This window comes from Tauraco erythrolophus, chromosome 24, assembly GCF_009769465.1.
Source record: "Tauraco erythrolophus isolate bTauEry1 chromosome 24, bTauEry1.pri, whole genome shotgun sequence".
NCBI classification, from domain to species: domain Eukaryota; kingdom Metazoa; phylum Chordata; class Aves; order Musophagiformes; family Musophagidae; genus Tauraco; species Tauraco erythrolophus.
In genome coordinates, this window is record NC_141488.1 from 1,007,416 (window position 1) to 1,025,671 (window position 18,256).

The 18,256-nt window shown below is 44.7% G+C and overlaps 1 protein-coding gene across 1 annotated transcript; it reads right to left on the reverse strand.

Moving 5' to 3' along the window:
* Positions 1-1,675: 1,675 nt before the first annotated feature.
* On the reverse strand, positions 1,676-17,820 carry STX12 (syntaxin 12). The gene is made up of 9 exons (XM_086626117.1): positions 17,718-17,820; positions 14,409-14,478; positions 12,207-12,306; positions 10,196-10,333; positions 9,257-9,300; positions 4,735-4,840; positions 4,186-4,258; positions 3,932-4,014; positions 1,676-2,421 (listed from the first exon to the last, which is right to left on the reverse strand). The coding sequence occupies exons 1-9, from the start codon at positions 17,818-17,820 to the stop codon at positions 2,314-2,316; spliced, it is 825 nt and encodes a 274-aa protein (XP_086482243.1). The 3' UTR covers positions 1,676-2,313.
* Between the last annotated feature and the right edge of the window lie 436 nt (positions 17,821-18,256).

An 18,256-nucleotide genomic window follows, 5' to 3' on the forward strand; every position in this document is an offset into this window, starting at 1 on the left:
CGTCCAGGAGGGTTTGGAACATCTCCAGAGAAGGAGCCTCCACAACCTCTCTGGGCAGCCTGTTCCAGTGTTCTGGTACCCTTACTGGGAAAAAGTTCTTCCTCACGTTTAAGTGGAACCTCCTATGTTCCAGCTTGTCACCCCGTGACAAGCAGCACTGACACGTTATCCCTTCGCTGGCTCCCACAGCGAGCGCCAGACTTCCCAGGGTAAGTTTCCAGCATCCCCCAGAGTGGCAGAAAACACACCTGAGCGCCAGGAATGCTGAGTGCCACAACGCTGCAGCAGCAGAGATGAGAGTTTCCAAGGGCGATTTTTCACGCTCAGGAACATTAGTCACAGCAGCTCTGAAAAAGTTTCTGCAGCAGTTTCGCTGCTGAGTTCAAATGATAGAAAGAAAGAGGAGAAAGGAGTCAAGCAACTACAGCTATCCCAAGTCCAGCAAGCTGGATGGGTGTTCTCACTTCCAGCTTCCAGAGGACTGCAACAAACTAGAGTGAGGACAGATCCTACAAATAATGCACCAGGCTCCCTTTTAAGCACAGGGAGAAGGTAAGCACTTTCATTTCCATATGGAGGTGTGACATCCAAAGGACTCTACCCCAGCAGCAGGCAGTGCACACAGCAGCAGACTCCAGTATTTAGAAGGAGTATTTTAAATAAGGAGCAGAACGACACACAGTTCCCTTCCCAGATGTTACCATACAGGCTCAGCAAAGACTTCAAGTTCTAGCACGAGGCAAATAGTCAGAGCTGACCCAACACTGTTCTGGGGCATCAGATCCCTTTTTCTGTGCTCAGCTATTGTACAGGGCTCTGCACAGGAGTTTTGTGTATGTCCCTGTGAAGGTCATTCATGTTTTCAGTTAGTTTCACTCTTAAAAATCAGGGACTGCAGAACTGGTGGAGGAAGCAGTGCTGTTGCTGATACAAGGTCTTCTACCTTTCTTACAGGGGGAACCACAAACTGCCCAGGTCTAAACTGCAAGAGAAAGAAGCTCTGACTTCGGCTTTTAAAAGTGTTTATTGATGGTTTTTAGATGGAATGATGGCGCAATAGTGCAAACCACTGTGCACTCCCTTCCCAGCTTCACATTTACTTTATTGTACAGGAGACATGGAATAAGGATGGGTCAGTATGCTGCATTTACCACACTCTGTTGGGCTTTGGACAGATTCCTGTTCCCTCAGTGCATGTCAGTTCAGAGCTACATCAAAGCGGAGAGCGGCTGCTACCTTCTGTCCAGCTCAACCAGCAAGACAGTTGCAACTTTTTCATTTGCACGCACGTCCTCAGTCTGAAAAACCTAGCACTTCATTCAGGCAGTTTCTGCACTTTCTGTCTCATAAAGAATAGAAAATACTAGATGTTCACAAGCCACACATATTTACCAGTACACTACAAGCGAGCTTCAAGAGTACTTCTTCAGAAGCAAGATTTCAGCTAATACTCATCTATCTTGCCAGCTTGTAAACTTAGGTGCCCACGTCCTCATCTTTGTGCTTCCCTAGAAGTTTCTGCAAACAATTAGGAGGGAGTAGCTAAACTAGTGCTAGTAGTATTCCTAGTGCTTGAGAGTCAGCATTGGAAAAGATTTATTTGTCCAATAAAAACCACCAGCTAGTTTCTCTAAAAATCTAACAATGCAACTTTCTAAGTCAAAGAACATCCTGTCCTCAAATGATGCATTTTGGAAAAAAACAACCCCAACCATGCTCAAAAAATTGATAACGAACGTGTCTCAAGGCTAAACTGACTAGCATGCAGTGGTTCCGACTATCATCCATGCATACTTCTTGCTTTTCAAATCTGTAACAACATCTTTCTCCCCAAGAGAATCCAGAACCACAGCCGCTTGGAGACTAATAAAACCACGAGACAGATACTGGAGACTTTAGAAACTGGTGGATTAAAGTAATGTGAATGAGTGTTGTGCCCTCTTTGAATGTCATTCTTATTCCAGCCCAACACAGTTACCTACACATATAAAATGTTCAAGTTGTGCCACTTGTCAGAACCAAGACATCTCCAATTATAGATCACACTTCAGCATACAGTTGGGACAGGGAATAATACATTACAGAAAACAAAACCACAAGATTTTTAGTTACATAAACCAATATAATTTGTATATAAACTGATAAATACTGTCTCTATGGTTCACGAATTCCAAATACTAGTTATCTGCACATTAGTTGCTAATATCTATTACTAGAAGTAGTTCCAGCTTGTGCTCTCTCAGGGTGGTCAATTCATTTCCAAAACCAGTCAGCCTGTTCACTCTGAGGGGAAAAAAAATCTCAGCAACGAGACTAGGTTCCATGTGAAGATTTCGTTGTCTGCCAGATAATGAATCCTATGATTATAAAAGCCACAGCAAGACCAAGAATCAGGATACACATCTTCTTACGGGATTTCTTCTAATAAAAGAAGGAAAAAAAAAAGCCACTGACACCAGGAACAGATGACAAGAGGAAAGAGCAAGTCTCCCAGTCAATGTTACTAACTTTGGTGAACTAGAGCACTTGATATTCATACTTAACTCAGGTAACCAGTGTGGCCTGAACACTTTTACATGTTCCTTAAACTGCATGATCCTACAGATAAATGTTTTTAGTTTTAGGAGCACAGTGATCCAAGAGATGCAGTTATGTCAAAATGTGACAAGTTTTGCTTCTCTTACGGAAAATGCAAGTTTTACTTCAAGTTAGCTACAAAAAGAGAACTTGACAACACTTACCACATGCTTTAATTGCTAAGGCACAACACTATGGCTTCAAAGAAAAGCCAAGCATCTCTAGCTGTTTAGGTTTTCCAGGTAAGACTAATAAAACCACTAAGCAGTTCTCCGATACAACCTCCCCTTGGCCACTTGGTGTGGAAATAGTATTGCATTTCCACAGTTTAACTGATTGAATATACAGTTACTGCACCTGGATTTTGCAGCTTTGATCTCTTTATTCATCATAGGGAACTACAGTCTGTTCGTAGACACCAAGTATTTCTAACATAGTATCTAAGGATTTGAGGATAGCAATATATAACCATTCCCTTCTCCACCCAGAAAAACACATCCAATGCATGTCCAATAGCTCCCAAACTTACATTGTCAAAATACCTCAACACTTTACAAAGGAAGCCATGGAGAGAGAGCATACTACTAAATGCTGCCAGATGGTAAAAGCTACTTTCCCTCTCTTGTGCTAACCAGCACCAGAGTTTTAATGCCTTCTACTACCTCCTCACTTAAAAAATTGGACTCTTTCAAGGTGTTATCTTGTGTGAAAGCCTGAAGTCCCACCAGTGAAATCCTGTATGAGACTGACTGAAGCAGAATCCTTGTTCCTTCACAAAACCTGAACCTGCAGGGACTATAACCATGAAAAGAGCCTACAGAACACATTGAATATCACACACAAAGGAGATTTAAGCAGCAGCGAGAACCACTTGCAAGAGATTCGATGGGACAGGGAGGACAGACTATGGGATAGAAACTCAGCAGTTAGACAGAAGGGTGCTGCAAATCCCAGTCACCACAAGTTTCCCAAGCCTGGGCAAAGATTTTTGTACATCAGTGTCTTGGCTGATACGTTTACAAGACAAATACAATATGAGAATTTGTTCTTGTTTAACTGTCCTGCTAACTCCTGAGAGCAGCAAAGACAGCTAAATGCCTAAACCTACCGAGCACACCTACGTGAAGGAACAGACTGACTGATCTTCTGAAGTAGAAGGGTAATTTCAAACTTGTGGTTTTGACTCAAGTGCTCCATCTATTCCTTGCAATGCGACTTGGAGTGAGTGTCAGCTTGCACGAGCTGTTTTTAACAACTTGTTTGGTGTGCTGCAGTCCTCAGCATGTGTCTTGTTAGACCTGTTCCATTATTGCTCAACGGTACACTGACAGTAATGCAAGCACACAGAATTTACCTGATAGTAGGCAGCTCTCTGTAACTGCTCACTGGCTCTTTCCACATGGACTTCTGCACTTTCCACATTGGCCTCTATGCTATCTATGGAAAAATAAAAGAACTCACTGTAAAATATTTCAGAGCTTCAGTGTTTAAAAAAAAAAATATCAGAAATACAATACTTTTTACACAAAATACTAGAAAATTTACTCTATGTAGGCAAAATATGTAATTGAACTAAAAAGAAACTTCCTATTATCCAAACGCACTTACCAATCATATCTCCTTGGTCATGAATCATCATGGCTAAATCCTTAAATATCTGGTTGACATCCAAAATGTCTGCCTGAAGAGAACAGTTTGACAAGTTATAACCAACAGTGGTTACAGTTTTTCTAAGCCTTGTTCTTAGTACCTCTTCTGACCATGGCTCAAAACACCAGAACAGATGTCATCATTCACTGACTGAGGTGACTTGGTACTACTGTCTGTGGAACTTGGGACTAATACAGGAGCCTACAATATTCCTGCTACTCAGTATCTGCTTCATCACAACAGCAATTAGCACGGTATGGAATTGAGATGAACACTGTAACATGAGTTGTTCCTACCATTTCTGAAGGACCACCAGCCAACACTGAAGGAAAATATACCTAGTCTCCTTCAAGAGGAGCAGGGAGATTGATCTTGGCATCAATCCTCTCTACAAGGAACTCTGTTCCTCCACCTTCAGATCTCCTCAGCCCATCCCATCAGTTAGCACTGCACGACTTCTTTGGTTTATGTCCCAATACTGTTAACTGTGCAGGATCTACTGGTCACCTCTAATTGCCTGATGGCTGTTTCTCTTTCTTTAATGAGTTCAAGGTCCTGTTCAGTTATTGCCACATCTTCTTCCTGAGACTGCATTTGATTCCAATCTTCACCACTGGAAAGAGATGGAAAGAAAGCACAACTCTTTCTCTAAGTATAGGTCCTTCCACGCTCCATTTATAGCAAACTGCCACTAAGCTACAGTTGAAGATGTCCTACAGAACAGCTCCCAGGTTCCTGGCCTTGCAACCGTATACAGAGACAGGAACAATTTGTGACAATTTACAAATTGGAACAATTGAAAAAAGGGACAGATCAGAAAAAGTGAAGAAGCTGCAAAGCAGTTATATGCATAGAATACTCTATTCTTGGATGTGACAGTTATCTATAGCATTAGAGAAGAAACTTCCTTAACAGTTCTTTTCAAAAAAAATAAGAATTACCTGTACTTTCCCTCCCTCTCACTAAAAAAAAAAATTCTCCAAAAAGGGAGAAATTAGGGTGAAAGTTTTGATGGAGATTTGTCTGCAAGCACAACATTATCAGAACAAAAGAACACCTGCCAAGCATCTGGATGCAGGTCGAGAGGTGATTCTCCCCCTTTACTCTGCTCTTGTGAGACCCCACCTCGAATACTGCGTCCAGTTCTGGTGTCCCCACCATAAAAGAGACATAGATCTGTGGAGCGTATTCAGAGGAGGGCCACAAAGATGATCCAGGGGCTGGAGCACCTCTGCTACAAGGACAGGTTGCAGGAGCTGGGATTGTTCAGCCTTGAAAAGAGAAGATTTCGGGGGGATCTAATAGCTGCCTTCCAATATCTGAAGGGAACCTACAGGAAGGCTGGGGAGGGACTTTTTACAAGAGTGTCCACTGACAGGACAAGGGGAAATGGGTTTAAGTTGAAGGAGAACAGACTTAGATTAGATCTTAGGAAGAAATTCTTCAGTACGAGGGTGGTGAGACTTTGGAATAAATTGCCCAGAGAGGCTGTGGATGCCCCCTCCCTGGAGGTGTTCAAGGCCAGGTTGGATGGAGCCTTGAGTAGCCTGGTCTAGTTGAGAGGCGTCCCTGTCCATGACAGGGAGGGTGGATTAGATGATCTCTAAGGTCCCTTCCAGCCTATGGTTCTATAATTCTCACTTGCTATCTAGCGAGATAAGAAGTCTCTGAGTATTTTAATTCATTAGTCTAGTAAGAACTGCAAATTAAATCACACATCAAAAGAGATGTTAAAAACCAAATAACTTTGCACCCAGTCTACCTCTCCTGAGGAGCTGGTACTTCATAACTGCTGCACGAGTTACACCCATGACAGTGGAGGCAGTACCTATACTACAAGGCCATCTATATGTTCCACATAGAAGATTCTTCAAGGGCAACATCTCCCTCGTCTCAACAAGGAGAAGCGTGCTGGAAAGCACTATAACATTCCAGTGTTAGGCATACGACACTAAACAGTCAGTTTTAAAGTCTTGAAGCGCCAAAAGAAACAAAGATAGGTCGGAGGCAGCTGACCCATCCAGCAGTTCAACTCTGAGACGACAGTAGGGCTTTTGGATATTTAAGGCAGAAGTTTCTGACATGTGGCACTCAAGAACAACTCCAAATGTGGAGTAGCTGCTGTGTGCCACTCTCTCTCATCGAGCCAAGAGCCTCTGTGTGAACAGGTACCTTGCTTTAGTGAGCAAGGCCTTCAAACTCACCCCAGCATCTGTGAACTGAAGAAGCCAGAAGAGTCCTGCCCCAGGATGTGGAAGCACATGGCTGAGGAAGCAGATGCACACCAAGCAGCTGATCAGATGCAGTGCAGTTTGCAGAGGGAGGATGTATAGATGAGACATGTACGCTAGGTCTCTTGATGTAGAAAGTCAAAGGATTTATACAGATAGGGCCAACAGATCTCACCTGCAGTAGAAACTGCCACAGTAATCAGGTATTTCTGGAGCATCTTGAGTTCTCTTTACTCACACTGTAGAGTTGATATAATGTTTTACAAACTCATCTACCATGCAGGCACACTGACTGCAGAACCAATCCAACTGCCTGACAGGTGACAGCAATGCTGTCTTGGCGTGCATGGTCTGGGATTAGTCTGTCAGTGCTAACAACTGGGACTTCTGAATTTAAGGCAGCCTCATCCACCAGTCTGTTACAGCTCCAACGGGGCTGCTAGATAACACCCAAACCCATGAAATAAATATACAGCTCTTTGTGGAAAGAGTCACAGTGAGGGAAACCAGGGCATCAAGGGCAACATGGACCAGTTGGAGAGGGTCCAGAGGAGGACCACGAAGATGATAAGAGGGCTGGAGCACCTTTCCTATGAGGACAGGCTGAAAGAGTTGGGGCTGTTCAGCCTGGAGAAGAGGAGGCTCTGGGGTGACCTTATAGCGGTCTTCCAGTACCTCAAGGGGGCCTACAAGAAAGATGGGGAGAGGCTGTTCAGGAGGGCCAGTTGTGATAGGACAAGGGGTAATGGTTTTAAAATAGAGGGAGGTAGATTCAGGTTGGATATTAGGAAAAAATTTTTTACCTTGAGAGTTGTAGAACACTGGAACAGGTTGCCCAGAGAGGTGGTGGATGCTCCATCCCTGGAGACGTTCAAGGCCAGGTTGGATGAGGCCCTGAGCAACCTGATCTAGTTGGAGATATCCCTGTTCCTTGCAGGGAGGTTGGACTAGATGACCTTTGAAGGTCCCTTCCAGCCCTAACCATTCTATGATTCTAAATGTCAGTGATAAAAGGAGGGCTAGGGAAAATACAGGCCCTCTCCAGAAGGAAATGGGAGACCTGGTCACCTGGGATATGGAAAAGGCTGAGGTATGTAATGACTTTTTTGCTTTAGCATTGACTGGCAAGTGCTCTAGTCACACTGCCCAAGTTGAAGAAGGACTGGGAGAACAAAGAACCATCCACTGTAGGAGAAGATCAGGTTTGAGACCATCTAAGAAACCTGAGGGTGCGCAAGTCCACGGGACCTGATGAGCTGCATCCATGAGTCCTGAGGGAAATGGCAGATGAAATGGCTAAGCCATTATCCATCATATTTGAGACGTGGCAATCCAGTGAAGTTGAAGTTCCCACTGACTGGAAAAGGGGAAAAACAGCCCCCGTTTTTAAAAACGGAAAGAAGAGACCCAGGGAACTACAGGCCAGTAAGTCTCGCCTCTGTGCCCCACAAGATCATGGGGCAGATCCTCCTGGAAACTATCCTAAAGCACATGGAAAAGAAAAGTGATTTGTGACAGCCAACATGGCTTCACTAAGAGCAATTCATGCCTGACAAATCTGGTGGCCTTCTACAATGGGGTTACAGCGCTGGTGGATAAGGGAAGAGCAACTGACATCGTCTGCCTGGACTTGTACAAAGCATTTGACACTGTCCCACACAACATCCTTGTCTGTAAACCAGAGAGGCATGGATTTGATGGATGGACCATTTGGTGGATAAAGAATTGCCTGGATGGTCACTCTCAAAGTGTTGCAGTCAACAGCTCGATACCTAAGTGGAGACCAGTGATGCGTGGCATTCCTGAGGGGTCAAGTATTGAGGTTGGTGCTGTTTAACATCTCTGTCAGTGACATGGACAGTGGGATCGAGTGCACCCTCAGCAAGTTTGCAGATGACACCAAGTTGTGTGGTGTTGTGGACACGCTGGAGGGAAGGGATGCCATCCAGAGAGACCTTGACAGGCTGGAGAGGTGGGCCTGTGAGAAGCTCATAAAGTTCAACAAGGCCAAGTGCAAGGTCCTGCATGTGGGTCGGGGCAATCCCAAGCACAAGTACAGGCTGGGCGGAGAATGGATTGAGAGCAGCCCAGAGGAAAAGGACTTGGAAGTGCTGGTGGATGAGAAGCTCAACATGAGCCAGCACTGTGCGCTGGCAGCCCAGAAAGCCAACCGTGTCCTGGGCTGCATCCAAAGCAGCGTGGGCAGCAGGTCCAGGGAGGGGATTCTGCCCCTCTGCTCAGGGACTTTACACTGAAAGAGGGAAGATTTTGATTAGATCTAAGGAAGAAATTCTTCCCTCTGAGGGTGGTGAGGCACTGTACAGGTTGTCCAGAGAAGTTGTGGCTGCCCCATCCCTGGCAGTGTTCAAGGCCAGGTTGGATGAGGCTTTGGGCAACCTGGTGTAGTGGAGGGTGTCCCTGCCCATGGCAGGGGGGTTGGAACTAAATGATCGTTAAGGTCGTTTCCAACCCAAACCAATCTATGATTGTGTGATAAACCCTGTCTGATAATCTTGTGCTCACAGAAAACTAGGAGCTCCAACTGCCACATGCTAGAGGCTCTACTATTCCCCTCAGGGCAGTAATCACACAACCTACGTTTAAGGAGGATAAAACACTGCCATATGCAGTGATTTTTTACATTCTATATTACAAGTACTGTAATAATTACATTTCAAATATTTTTGCTTTGCATTCAGCTAGCGAGCCTGGCCCAAGTTACAACAACGTATCTTACCACAAAAACTTTGGTTATACATAGCTAGAAGTATAACATCAAGAGTACAAGAAGCCATTACCTATCAAATGAAACAAGCTGTTCTTCTCTGAACCGCTCATCAGCCTGGAAGAGACAAATGAGTTTACTCTTGCAGACTACCAGGACCACTTGCAAAATCAACCGCAGTATCTTGAACACAAAGGCAAACACTGTCCAGAGAGTTCTTTTGAGAATGCCACTGTCACTCCAACTTTCATGTTTAACTTGGGTTAAGATTAGATTTAGATTCCTCTTTAGATTTAGTTTTCAGATTCAGATTGTCTCCAGAAATCAGAGGCAACTGAGAGATCAAAAGCAGCTAGTCTGTTTACTCAGACCAGCTGTCATTGTTTGTCACTTCCTTTCTCGACATGTAGCAAAAAATTTAGAGCATAATCCAACTGATCAGTGTGTTCCCTTGTAGAAATTAAGAATGCATACTTAGCACAGAGCCTCAAGGCAAGGGGAGAAAAATGTGTTCACTGGTCATCTATTATGAATTCTTAGTAGCCACAGGGGTTTGTCAAAACGTAACAGGGAGAAGGTTTGAATGTACATTGGAAATATTAGCAGGAAAGAGGTTATATGAAAATAAAGCAACGCAGTGTGAGGTTTGAGATGGAATTTAAGGTGTGGTAAGCTTGCAACTGATCTCTTACATTTTACAGTCTAGGGCTGACGTCAAGCAAAGAGCAGCCTGCAATACTTTGCTGTTAACTGTACTTTGACGCCCCATCTCATCCTGCACAACACTTGCAGCTACCAGGACTCCTTCCCTCCTCTACTAACACTGGCAAGCAGCACACTGAAATGAGTGCCCAGTACTTATGACATCGGGAATGACAAAACTAACGCACTGAGGCCTCGCTTGCTCTCCGTGATGTGTCAGCAGACAGCTATGAAGTTGGTAGGCAAGTACCAGATCTCTTAAAAGACTTGCAGTTCACTGTATCCATACAAAATGCCTGTCAATACTCACAGAGATACGGGAGCCAGCTCTCGCCCTCGCTACAGTCTCTTTTTCCTTCTCTGACACTCGCCTCTGTATCGCCTGGAAGTTATTTAAGGCCGCGGAGAAGTCATTCATTAAACGTTCTTTCTGAAGCCTCTGTTGGCGCTAGAGAATTGAAACAAAACCAAGTGTTCAGATATTCCCACTCACGATAACGTAACTGTCAGACTCAAAAAAATCATCATCATCATCATAACAACAGTTATGAATGCTGGCATTGAAGCGATCTTTTGGTTCCAGCATCCTGGGGCACCAGAGAGAACAAAAAGCACATCACATTTTAATTTGGCATACCAAGTGCTCTACACCATGCCTACTGCAGAATGGTTTTGTGCAGTAAAGTTCTCTCATTTCAATCTAGTTTTAAATCTTAAATCCAGTTTTAAGTAGAGAGGTCTTCTACACCATTACTTTTATTCAAATTACATTCCAACAATCTATGACATTTAATTACATGCCTTCTGGATACCTACAACGCCTTTACCCTCCATCCCTCTACTTAGCCAGCCTGATCGTACTTAATCCTTCCCTTGTTCTGATAAGATAACCCCTTTAACTTACTTACAAATACAGGAAGTCCATATTTCCAGAACCAGTGACAACAGCCATTACCCCAGTATCATAAGCTGTCTCTCCCAGCTATGCCACACTACAAGCCTGCTGCTATTTGATCAGAGAATACCCTTAGTCCTGATAACCACTGCAGTTTATCTTTTCTCCAAATACATTAATTGTAATATTTCTTCTCATCCTCATTTTACAGTATCGACTTATTTAGCCTCCACAGAACCTCTCCTTCGAGTGTTGTGACATCCCAGTTACAGGAAACAAGGAGCGGTGAAAGAGCTTGTCCCAAGGACACTTAACACTGTGGTGAGTTCTTATGTTTTCCATTAGAGAGATTCCCAACAGCAGTTTCCAATTGCAGCTTTCCAGTATGGTAATCCTTCAATGAGTTTGTATCAATTCAAAAGTCATTTCAAGGAAATAAGTGTTTTCAATTATTTTTTTCTACACTAAGCCACAACACAGCCTCATAATACACCACAGCTTCCATCCGAGCCGTCGGGAAGCAACCACCCTTCTGCCAGAGGAGATCCTCAGCGTGTTGATGCCAGCTCCTGCAGATTTTGGCTGGGCTGCTCCAACAGGCTTCACAAGTCACTGCTGCATTCAGTGAGATGCTCATGACAGGATTTTGCTCACCAGAGGGAGATTAACTGAAAAATATTTACTGAACAAAGAGGCAAAACGTGGCCATTAATATGCCAACAGGCATACAAACCTTTAAATACGGAATGAGACTAGGACATCATCTGCTGACCCATATCCACAGGTCATCCCACCACAGCATCACAAAAGCAGGTACCAGTATTGTGGTAGTGATTTAGAGTAGAGCAAGAAAACATCAAGAGCAGAAGACTGCCCCTTCCCTTTCGTGTAGGCAGGGGGAACTCAAAGGACTATTTGGCAAGAGATAAAGTCCTAATCGTTGCCTCACTGTATTTTGCTTTGTTCACATATGAGCAAGGTGAGTCAGCTTTTGCCCCACTGCTAATAAATCACTGCACGGGAAAGTGTTTTGGCATGATCACATTTCATATTGGCACGCAGTCTGCTATGAGTTCTCATCCTAAAACACTGCCTCGCATCACCACTTTGTAAACATGATTATTTTTCAGAAATTTACTCAGAAAAACAGAATTGCATAGTCAGCTCTCCCCAGACATTTAAGGTTTCCTATTCTTGTGCAAGTAAGTTTTATACCTATTTGCCACTGGGAAACACTGTTTTCCCAGTGTCATATAAGCAGATAGGATGTAGCCAGTTTGATGTGTTTCCCTGCTTCAACATTCTTTGCTGTGAAAGGCTGCTGTCTCTTCAGCTGTGCTAATTCAGCCTTTGTGAGGTTGTGGTCTAAGCTAGTTTCACAAAATGAGGATTTAAAAAGAAGTCCAGACAAATTCCGTGTGCCTACCTGTTCAGAAGCAGACAGAGGAAGCGGTAGAGACCCCAACTCCTTCAGATATTCGTTGGTCTCTTTGGCAAGGCGGTTTGCAGAATGCTGCAGCTGTTGTCTGAAATCAAAGTTCAAAAGCAGTTACACAAGCTTCTACCTAAAAAGCAGTCTCCAAGCATTTCGGTTTCCAAAATAATGATCAAGTAGGGTTTCTGAGATCACACATCTTTATGGTGGGGGTTTTCACCCTAATGGAACAGAGATGTACTTTTAGTTTTGACCATCAGCCTGACTCTGGACTACGTTTCAAAAGAAGATTCAAAGAAGTTCTGTGCTCCCTGCTAACTAGTATAATTCAGTAGTTTTAAAAAGATATTTTTCTCCCAGAAAAGATATTTTTCTGCCCAGAGAAGATGTAGATGCCCCATCCCTGGAAGTGTTCAAGGCCAGGTTGGATGAGGCTTTGAACAACCTGGTGTAGTGGAGAGTTTCCCTGCCCATGGCAGGGGGGTTGGAATTGGATGATCTTTGAGGTCCCTTCCAACCCAAAGGTTGATTCTATGATTTCAATGGCATAATGGAGAGAAATTTAAGGGAGAGACAACTTCATTCAGTGAACACAATCACTCTTTTAGAGTGAATTCCTTGTGGTATCAATTGGTAATTAACTGTTCATTTGACAACTGCCAACTCCATGGATTAAATGTACATTTGATAAAAGTACAGAGACTCAGAGATATTAAATTCTTACATTTTTGTGAAAATTAATGGTCAGAGAGAGGAATGATCCAGCTTCCACTTTGGGAAATGCAAGGTTTTCACTTGAGCCTTTAAGTTTTCCAATAATGTTGCAATTCAAAGCTATGGTTGCAAAGGATCTAGTGCAGCAGCACCTTCATTAGCACCACAATACAGAAAGTCAGCAGTTAAATTGAACTTAATGTAAAGACATCATCTTGTGTAGCAAAGATGCAGTTGATTAGAAAGAATGCTGCTAGTGCTGCACAGAGAACAGAACTGCCAGTTTTATTTGGCAGCCAAATGCACAAAAACTCATAGTATAAACCAGGAAGATACAAAACACTAAAACAAGAACAAATTTTTTGGCATTCAATGGATACAAGGTGCTTAAGTGAAAGTCACCTATTCAGCCCCATAGTTACACAAATCAAAATGTTCAGGCTGCATTATTGTATCAGTTGACCTGCAATATGTGAACTGAATAAACCACCCACGCACTTTTGTATTACATTTGTATGGCAGCTGACAATTTGTGGAGTGCAACCACTCTCACCTTCAAGAGTAGGGCCATTTCCACAATGAAATTAACTGGCAAGACATTCCTTTGGTCACCAGCGATCAGCACTTTAATCTACTGATTAAATACAGATTGAGTCAACTGAGCAGCTCAGGCAAATTCCTTTCTCTCCCTCCTGGGCTCTGGTCTCATCCTTCCAACGCAGCGTATGCAGCTATCGCCACAAGTTATGACCTTATCCAAATATCAGCCATCACAAAAGATGGGGAAGTTGCATATTCGGAGATTCAAGGTACACTCACGTGAAGAGATAACGGAAGAACCTACTTCCAAAGTTTTTTTATGACTCCAGAAATTATTCTTCTCACAACTTGCTATTTATGCTTTACAAGTTCGTCAGAGATGCACAGACTCCCTGTTCACTCTTTCCAGCAGTCAGTTTGGACTACGTCTGTTTAAATGTCTCCTACAGTGTTCCCCACTGGCATATTATTCTTCTTAAATTACATGTGTCACTTTGGCTGCCATATAGAACTGCTAATCTTTCTAGTGCCTCAATCCATCTGCGCTACAAGCTACTTTTTCATCAGTTATGGGTCTTCCTTGCTGTTTTGCCTTATTGCTCTTATGTCAGGAATTTCTTCTAAACACAAGTGAAGCTACTACGGCCAGCCCTCAGACTACAGCTAATGCTTGGCCGATGTACTACTACTCTTTTTAAATAAACTATACTGTTTCTAACCATTCCTACCCAGCAGCTTTGAATGGCTTCTCCACAGTCCTCCAGAAACACCTTAATTTGTTCAGTAAACTACTTAACACAGCTAGTCATTTTTTGTTTGTAAGACTATATTAAATTTACCTAATAAAGCATCTCCCCAAAGCAAGTAACCCAGTTCCTCTAAGAATAGAGACAGAAGCGAAGGAGAACCTATGCAAACATTAGCTCATTTAATACTTACAAGTTCTCCTGAAGCTTGCTGGAATCCTGCTTGGTTCCTAGCTGGCTCATCAAATTCTTTATTTGAGCAGCTGAAGATAAAGAGATCACAAGATGAGTTACTAAGACAAGTTCTAGTGTATTTTATTCCTTCTTGAATGTAGTCTTCTAGCTTTTCCCAAAGGATTTCTCTCAATATTCGACTTAACTCAAGCTGGTAAGACACTTACACTTTGCGTTTAAAGCAAAGGATGTATTTCCAACATCCCCATTTAGACAAGATCCAGCCTAACAGACTAACTTCCAGATAAGAGAGCAAGAGTGAGGCACACATACCCTGAAGACAAGTCTGTGCAGCTAAAAGCTTGTGCACTCCTCTTTCTCAAGCTTTTTCAGACCAACTACCATTTGTTTCTACCAGCCTTGCTATTTCTGCATTTTAGGCTATCACTGCTGCAGAACAACTCTACTACGCTGTTTTGCCACTTTGACATATTCTAAAAGTACTTACATTATTAGTGCTCTGTTAAAAAAAAAAAAAAAGAACAAGAAAAAGCCAAGGGTTGCTATCAGTTAAAGATTCTTAATTTTTCTACTCATGATAGCCCAGACCTCTCACAGTACTGGCACAAACAATCTTTCAAGAACAGCAGATAGCAAAGGCACACTTCGTGGTTAGCTTGCAACAATCTGAAATCATACTGTATCAAGAAGAGATATTCCAGGTCTCTTTCTCCCTTATTTTCCTTGTGTAGGCACTAGTGATCACAACCACACAATGAATCACACCAAACCGTCAACCTACCTGAAAAGTAAGTACCATCTTCTCTCCCCACTCCCTCTACCTTAGAAGATTTTTTTTTTTTTTTTTGGCAGACCAGCAAGCTGATGCACTTTATTCTGCATCTGCATAATTTTTAGCATTACTAAATCTTTAGTATCTTTTTTAAAAACTTTTTAAATTTTTTTAAAATCTTTTTTAATGCTGGGTGCACCACTTAAGACAGCAGCACAATGTTTGATTGGCCCAAATCAATCACGAAATCGTGTGCTATCCCATCAAGCATCGGAAGAGGCAAGACCACGGAGAATCAACTTCATATAGTTCTAGAGGCAGCTGAATTGAGCTGAAATATCCAATGAGTTTAACAAGAGCTACTTTCCAATTCAGCGACACCCTACTGGTGTAATTTCTGCTCTCAGCCCAGAACAAGCCACTTCAGTTGATTAAATGTGTTGCTAAAGGAACATCAAATTCCTACAAAGGCCACTTATTTTAAACTGATGTCCAATGGCTTATAACAACTGCAGCTCAACTAAGGCTGCAATATGATTTAATCAGTCATTGGGCAAGTATTCCAGCTTCTGAATCCAGCGAGAGTATTCTTGCTGGGAATTCCAGACTTCTCTAATTCTAGACTGCTCATACAGCGAGGAGTTGTTCAGCAACTCATACACTGAGATTAACACGCCTTCTAGGAAGCAAGGCTGCACTTATTTCACAGCTTTGTCAGCCACAGGAAGGTCAGAAAAGTTCATGGTCAAGTTAAATTGGCGAATGGCACATGGACTATCCTCTATGTGTGGATACCAAGGACTTAGCAAACGGCTAAAATGTCTAGATGCTCTGGGATGTATATTTTTTTTTTCTCCATTGGCAGAGAATCTTGCACAAGCCCCGTTCCCACTCCAGGTAATGTGCTTTTTGTCCTGGTCTGAGCCAGGTTCAGCACAGCAAACTGCTCAGTTTATGTCAGCCAACAGCAATGCACAGAGTGCACACAAAATGAGAGAAAAGTGTCTGGGAGGCCAAAGGAAGGGGCTGGAACTCTTTCCCTTTATTCTTTGGATAGCAGGTATACATACCAACCTAGAGAGCTCCCTCAGCCTTTCAGTCTCCAAGCCCTTTCAATTTTAGGTTGTAAAGCCTTCCACATACTGACTATTTTACACTTAAGATTACTTAATAAATCTCTGCTCTAGATTCTTAGGTAATGTGACAGTCTTGCAAGCAACAGTTTTGCCAGCTCAGGTCATCAGTTTTCTGTACATCTTGTGTGAAATGCTAACTCTACAGAGTTTCCCAAAGGGAATGAATAGTAGTCAGCTGTGTCCACTGTTTGCTTGCTGTTTTCCCTGTAGGGAGTAAAAGGGGAAATGAGGACAGGCTTAAGGCTTCAATGGAAAGCTTTTATAAAATGTGTAATAAAGTTAATTACCATAACGTTAAGTCAGATGCTCTGTGTGTTCCCATCCACCTTGATAAAAACTGTGAGGGATTTGTTTCATTTGAGATAGGATGGCTGCTGGTCATGAGACAGTGGGAGCACATCCTGTGAGAAGGAGAAGCTGAACTACTCACAAGGGGAGGCTCACAGGGAGAAGTCTCATGGAAGGGAAGGGGGGGTGTAAAGAGGAAAAAAAAAAAAACAAAGAGAAAAGGGAAAAAACCCAGATAACCTGTGCTATTTGGTGAACTTGGAAGCAATGCAACTAGCAGCCACGCCTATACCATGAGGAAGTGAACATGACTGAGCAAAAGCACAGCAGTTTCAGCAATATTAGCAGTTTTGTACGATCGAATTGGAGAAGCCTTCAACTTTCAGAGGAACCAACGTGTTCATCCGACCGTGCCCTAGAAGATTGCTGGGTACTTGGACAGTTAACGCCTCTTTTGGCAAAGGCAGTATCCTTAGGAAGGGGTTATGTCAAGGAGTCTCTCAGACACGACTCATTTAGGACGCAGCATTTCAGCGATCAACACCAGGATTCCAACGATGAGCTTACGACACGGACAGCCTTCTCCAACGACAGCCGCACGCCAAGGAACCGCCACGCCATTTACTTAACGCCAATCTGCTGGGCTCGGCCGGCCCGTTCGGGAGCAAACGGGCAAGTTACCACCAGCCTTCGGCAAGCCCAGTGCCAGCGGCTGCTGCCAGGCGCCCCGCGCGAGGCGGGGTGACCCCCTCTGACCCCGTCCCGCCGCCTCAGCGCCCCGCCGGGGGCACCGGAGGGCCGGGGGTGGGCGACAGAGGGGCTCGGTGCGCCGGGGCACACCGCGGCGCGGGGACAGCGACACAACACCGCACCAGAGGCGACAGGAGCGCGCAGACGGCGGCCAAGCCGTTAATTCCAGCGCACGGAACGGCAGCTCGGCCCCGGCCGCCGTGCGCCCACAGGCCCGCCCCCCCCGGGACCGCCAGCGCCGGGAGCCCCCGCCCGGCACCGCCCCGGCGAAGGCTCCGCGGGGGCGCGGCGGCTCCCCGGACGGCTCCCCGCCGCTCTCCGCCGGGCCGGGCCGGGCCGGGCCGCCCGCTCCCGCACTCACTGTACTGCGCGATGCGCTGCACGTTGGCGCTGCATGTCTGGATGATGCCGCCGAAGTCCCGCGGCGGGGCCGGCCGGGAGGGGTCCAGCGGGCCGTACGACATGGTGGGCACGGCCGGGAGCGAGCGCCGGGCCCGGGCTGCCGGGGCGCTGCTGACGGTCTCTGCGCATGCGCGGCTGCTGACGGAGCGGCCGCATTTGCGCGAGGCGCGGCCGGCGGCGCGTGCGCGCGGAGGGGCGGCGCGCCCGCGCGGTGCCATGGCAACGTCAGACTCCTTTTTACTGGGGTTTTTTTTTGGGTTTTTAGGTGGGATAAATCCTGCTGTAGCCCCTCAGGGAGGCAGTGCGTGCGCCAGGCTTGCTACAAGGCGATTTATAGTTATAAAGCAGCGCGTGAGCAGAGTAATGAGTGTTTGGGGCAGAGCAAACATCATAGAATCCCAGAGTCATGGAATGGTTGGGGTGGGAAGGGACCTCAAAGATCATCCAGTTCCAACCCCCTGCCATGGGCAGGGACACCCTCCACTACACCAGGTTGCC

Bases quoted from the DNA above. Each gene is read 5' to 3' on its own strand.
- STX12 (XM_086626117.1), bottom strand. From the start codon at position 17,820: ATGTCGTACGGCCCGCTGGACCCCTCCCGGCCGGCCCCGCCGCGGGAC. The intron at 9,301-10,195 runs GTGAGTATTGAC...TGTCTCTTCCAG, and splicing joins GAGCTGGCTCCCGTATCTCT to GCTGATGAGCGGTTCAGAGA. The intron at 4,259-4,734 runs GTGACCAGTAGA...TGTTCTCTTCAG, and splicing joins CAGCCATCAGGCAATTAGAG to GCAGACATTTTGGATGTCAA.